The sequence below is a fragment of the Fulmarus glacialis genome, unplaced genomic scaffold (genome assembly GCF_000690835.1).
Source record: "Fulmarus glacialis isolate BGI_N327 unplaced genomic scaffold, ASM69083v1 scaffold931, whole genome shotgun sequence".
Taxonomy (NCBI): Eukaryota; Metazoa; Chordata; class Aves; order Procellariiformes; family Procellariidae; genus Fulmarus; species Fulmarus glacialis.
Window position 1 is genome coordinate 36,621 of NW_009193178.1, and position 5,443 is coordinate 42,063.

General features: G+C 49.4%; 1 protein-coding gene across 1 annotated transcript; it reads right to left on the reverse strand.

The window, feature by feature from the left end:
* Positions 1-388: 388 nt before the first annotated feature.
* On the reverse strand, positions 389-1,489 carry UTS2R (urotensin 2 receptor). The gene has a single exon (XM_009587334.1). The coding sequence runs from the start codon at positions 1,487-1,489 to the stop codon at positions 389-391; it is 1,101 nt and encodes a 366-aa protein (XP_009585629.1).
* Positions 1,490-5,443: the final 3,954 nt, after the last annotated feature.

The following is a 5,443-nucleotide window of genomic DNA, read 5'->3' on the forward strand; positions in this document are numbered from 1 at the left end:
ACTACAAATTTAGCATTACTGCTAAAGAAAAGAAAGAGCAAACTACAGCCATTCACGGGATAACATAATTTTAAACTCTGTGAGAGAGCTGATACTATTAAAAAACATGGCCCTATTATAGGCTTTCATTATTGATGGCTACTTGAGGAGACATACACTATAAAATATAAAGATAAAAAGCGAAAGGCTCTTTAGATAGATGTTCAGCTGAATGTTGCTAGCATCAAATCAGTGGCACTGAAGAAAATGAGAACAGACATCCAGCACAGCCTCTGGACTAAATGTGTGCACATTATGGATCTGCTAAGGCTTTGGCTTTACAATGTACACTTTAAATCAAAGCAACATTGAAGTCAATATTGATCGTTCTTGGAGATATATTTTACCTTCAGGCACTGCTGTTTCCCAAAGGAGCGTGAGCAAGAACGTATGTCTCTGTGCAGTGCTGACTGCTCGTGGACAGGGATCTCCCTGAAATCCTCTGAAACCGATTCCTCCTTTGGAAGTACCCACTGCTGCTGCTGAGGGACCGCTGTCTGTTCTTCAGGTACTCCCTGTAGTTTTTGGTGAGCAGGGTGTAGAGGAAAGGGTTGATACAGCTGTTGCTATAGGTCAGGCAGGTTGTCAGATAATTAATGTTCTTCATCACCTTGGGAGATAAAGGGAAGGATTCATAATACTGGAAGAGGAGCTGCCATATCCAGAAAGGCAAGAAGCAAGCCCAGAACACCAGCACTATCGTGAAGATTAAATAGAGCACCTTTTGGTTCGGCAGCCGCTTGGTCTGCTTGAAGGATGCTGTTTGCGACACCCAGTAAATCTTAGCTAATCGGATGTAAAGGTAGCCAATGATTACCCCTGGGCCCACGATGCTGGTACCAAAAAGGATGGTGAGATAGACTTTGTAGGACAGCTTGCTCCAAGTGGGCAGGCAGATGCTTTTGTTGTCCCTTTGCACCAGCTGGATCATGATGAGCATTGGGAGAGTGAGCAGCAGCGACACCAGCCAGATGACAACAGCAATGGCCTTTCGGTAACTCTTGGACCTCTTCACTGTGTCCAGGGGCTTCAGCACAGCAAAGTAGCGCTCCGTGCTCATGACTGTGAGGGTGAAGATGCTGGCGTGCATAGTGAGGAAGTCCAGACTGAACAGGATGCGACAGCCAATGTCCCCAAAGTACCATTTCTGAATGAAGTAGGTCCCGACAATGAAGGGGATGGTGAGAAGGTAGAGCAGGTCCGCCAGTGCAAGGTTGATGATGTAAATATACATGGAGGCAGATGATCGCAAGTAATGGCACATCACCAGCAAGGTGTAGACGTTGCCTGTCACCCCGATCACGCACATGAGGGAGAGGATTGTCCCGATGGTGCAGATAGCGATCATGTCCTCCATGGAGCTGGCGGCTGGCACTGCGTCCCCGGTGGCATTGGCGGAGGCGTTGGGTCTGATTCTGAACAGGCTGCCCTCGCTCGTGTCTGTCACCATGTAGGGGGTTGCAGAAAAGTGGCTCTCCAGCTCATCAGTTAGGGACATCCTCCTGGCCTTGTAATGCCAGAGGTCTTGTTCATGCCACTGGGGTCTGAAGATCTGTTCTTTCTGCTCTGAGAAATGCGACTGCTGGGAGGTGGTGAACCATTTCTTAGTGGGGTCTCATCCGAGGAGAATCTGCATTCTCTGCTAGAGGAAAGACATCAGAAACCAACATATTAGAAATCTGCCACAGCAACGCAAATTGTCCTTTAGAAGTTACCTGTCCCTGAGTACGTATCTGCGCGTACCAAAGGTCTTCTGCACTGAGGCCACTCGTGTAAGGTTCATGCCATCATTACAAGAGCACAGCTTTGAGGAATGACATTTCTTAGTGTGTCCATGGAAAAGAGACAAAAGAGATTGCGTGGATCATTGGAACTGCTTGCTGCAATCCTTAAAGTTAGTTTGGGATTGGGGAAAAGGAGCGTCCTTCCTAAATACATAACGGCAACTTACAGACCTATCAGCATGATCGCTTAAACCTCTTTGCTAAGCTCTTAACTCTGAAGGAGTAAAAGACCCCAAAAAAGGGAAAACAAACTTTGGATTTACCACTTGCAGCCAAATTGTCTGTTTTGTGTAAGTGATACACTCAAAGTCCTGTCCAAAAAACACAGAGCAAATTTTCCTTGAATGAGAAGCTCCTGCTATGTCCTGACCTGCAGCTCCAAACTGTAGTTGAGTGATGGAGAAAAAAATGCATTTTCTATCTATAGAGCAAGTTGTAGGTTGCACTGTGGGTTTTGTATGTCTGTAAGCACAGTTTTCTTCCATGCTCTCTGTCAAGTGTGATCCCACAGATTTTCGTGTGTCCATGCATAGATATATTTCAGACAGACCTGTCTGTGAACCTGTCTGAACAGCCTCACGCAGCGAGGTGTGAGATGGCTCTGCAGCGTGTTAGGCAGGTAGTCACCCTTTGCGTGTGGGAGCTTTTGGTTAGCTGAAGCCCAACACTATACAAATCATGACTGTGTTGCTTTGAATTTATCCTGGCTCTGGATGTAGGCAAAGGGAGATCACACCTACCTGAGAGAAACACTGAAGAAGTAGCTAAAATGCCCAAATTTTAAGGCATACTAGAAGCCTGCGCCAGCCTAAAGCTTGCTGCACACAGAAGCGCGTTTGCACTATGTATTTTATGGAGCTCAGATGTCTCGTTGTTTGGAAAACGCTGTGCTGGACTGCCTTGTCCTTGCAGGGCTCAGCAGGCAAAGACTTCCCTCTGCTGCTTTCACTGGGCAGGTTGGGTTTGTTTTATCCTGGGAATTTGCTAAGTTTTGCAGGTTTTCCCAGTGAGTTCGGTGTCCCTTTGCCTCCACACCGGCTCTGACTCCTTTGCCTCTTTCCTCCCACTTGCTCCTGGGCAGCAATACAGCACCAGGCCCTCCTCCGCTGCCCCTGTGTCAAAGACCCTGACAGTGACCTCTGTAGCGCTTGAGGATGGACAATGTTCATCCTCTTCATGGCTTGCCCTCATCTTCCTTTCTTCCCATTACCACCTGCTGTGGGTGATGGGTGCTATGCAGATGTCATGCAAAAACTGCATAAAAGAGAGCAATCCAAGACAGAGGGAGATTTCTCCTCGCTTAACAATTGGGATAGGGGTGCAAAAAAAAAAAGAGAAAAAACACAATACACAGAGCCCATCTCCCACCCGAGTTCCTTGGGTACAGACATCCGAGGGGGAGAGATGAAGCGTGGTCCTGCAGTGGTCAGTGCTCCTTTGGGACGTTGTTCCTCGGGGCTGGTCTCCAGCAGCTTCACCAGCATCGCGGCTTTCTTGGACCTTGCAAACCCAAATCTACCTCCTCCCTCCCCTGCTGTGCTGTGCGGTCTCCTCCTGCTTGGCTTTGGGCATGCGTAGCCAGCCTGTCCACGCACCGACTTGCTCCCTCATCGTCCACTTTATCGATGTTCATGTACGAGCTCTGCTGGCAGCAAAAGCGTCACGCGTGAAGGAGACACGGATGCTCAGGGAGCTCTGCCTGCTCCTCTGCCACACGATCGCTGGCATGCTTGGTCAGAAAAAAATGGCTCTGCATGGATGCTCCAGCTAAGCCCAGAGCTGGTCGCACACGCAGCTATCAAGCTCAGCTGGATTTGTGATAGCTCATTTTCAGGAGCACGTTTCCATGGCCCAGGTGCTGTCTTCTTGCAGCTGCCTCACTTTGTGCTCCGGGCACTTGCAGCAGGTCTGTGCTGTGCCTGTGCATGTCTGTGCGGCTCCCTGGTGTGACAGCTCCTGCCGGAGAGGGCTCAGCACACCGCATCCCCCTGCTCTGCTCCTCTTCCACTGAACCTGCGTTTTGCTTCATTTATAAAATTACTACAGCACTAATTCAATTCGGACACTTCACCAGTCTCCAGACAGAGCCCACAGCCAGGCAAGTCCTCACTCCTAGAGGAGGAAAATTAATCAAACTGGGGAAACCTTGCATCGTTTTAAAGTTACTGTCATTGCTGCACTCGTACATAAATGCACACGCTGACACACACACACACACACACACACACACTAGAGAGCTTGGTATTCCAAGCAGCCATTCAAGCATCTTATGGTCTGAGCAATTTTCTCAGCCAGTCCTGCCTTTCCCTCTACATTATCATCACACAGGAGTACCATGCACACTCCAGTAGCAACAAACATAAATGAATCCCTCCTGCTCAAACCTTGCTTTTAAATCCAGCAGATGAAGTTTCCTACAGGAAATAAAATAAAAATGAATCTAGTAGTATTGAAGCTGAAACTTTAAAAAGGAAAAAAAAAAGGGAAAAAGAAAAAAAGAGAATCCTTCTTCATGGGCAGACAGCGAGAGGTCCCCGTGCTCCGTCGCATCTGGAAGGGCAGCGGCAGGAAGGGAGCGTGCTGCCTAGCCAAGTATGTTTGAAATCTGTGCGCTCTTAATACTCTCATTCTCCTCCCTGCACTCACGCCTGCTATTTCTGTTACTCAGTGACGTTAGGCATAGCGTGGCTTTGACTGCAGCCAGCAAAGAGCCTTTTTAAAGAAGCAGCATTTTGATAGCCGTGGCTTGTTTAGCTGGCTCCATCCCGCCTGGCCGTGAGCCAGCTGGGGATGCGAGATGTCAAGGCTGTTTTCGTCCCAGGACCGGTGATACGAAAAGCCATCCCGCCCCTCTGTACATCGCACGGAAGAGCACAAATGCTTAATGTTGCCTGAGCGAAACCATCGTGTCAGAGGAGAGCTGTCGGGCCAGGGAGGGTTAAATTCCTGCGGGAGGGTCGGCTGCCCAGGGAAACGGCAGAGCTCCTCGATTCGGAGATCAACTCCAAAGTGAAGCCAAAGTTTATTTGGGTTGGACGGCGTATTAACAGACGAATCTGTGCGGTGGTATCACGCACCACAGCATCTGAGATATTTCAGACTGGCGGTAACAAAATGTTATGCAGGTTGTTTGGGGTTCAGCTGGTTGCCTTTCCCCGGCGATGCTCAAGGAGGGTAAAGACAGAGCGAGATCAACCAGGCGCCTAGAAAAAACGCAGCGTGAGGAAGGGGCTGAGAAATGCTGAAGCTAAACTCAGGATTATTCTGATAGCAGCTGAATATTGTGTTCGTTGCTTGCACACGGTGGGATTGCTCTTCCTCGCAATTCCCTGCTTTAGCTCTGTGGACCGCAAGGAATTGCTTCTGATTTACACCAGCGGGAAGCGAGGAGCACCCACCTCTCCCGGGGTACCTCCTGCTGGACACGGGTGTGTGGGAGATGCCTGCCAGGCCCATTGCTTGCTTCACCGGTTTGCATTTGGGCAACCACTGCAATTAGGTGATGCTTCCCAGCATGGGGCTCCTGGGAGGCGGCAGCACCTGGCACACCAGCCGGCCCCGGCTCATCCATCCTGCATCGCTGTTACTAACCGAGACCTGTTCCCTCCTCTAACTCTTTC

What these genes read in the sequence shown, in the direction of transcription:
- UTS2R (XM_009587334.1), bottom strand. Translation starts at nt 1,489, where the DNA reads ATGGTGACAGACACGAGCGAGGGCAGCCTGTTCAGAATCAGACCCAAC.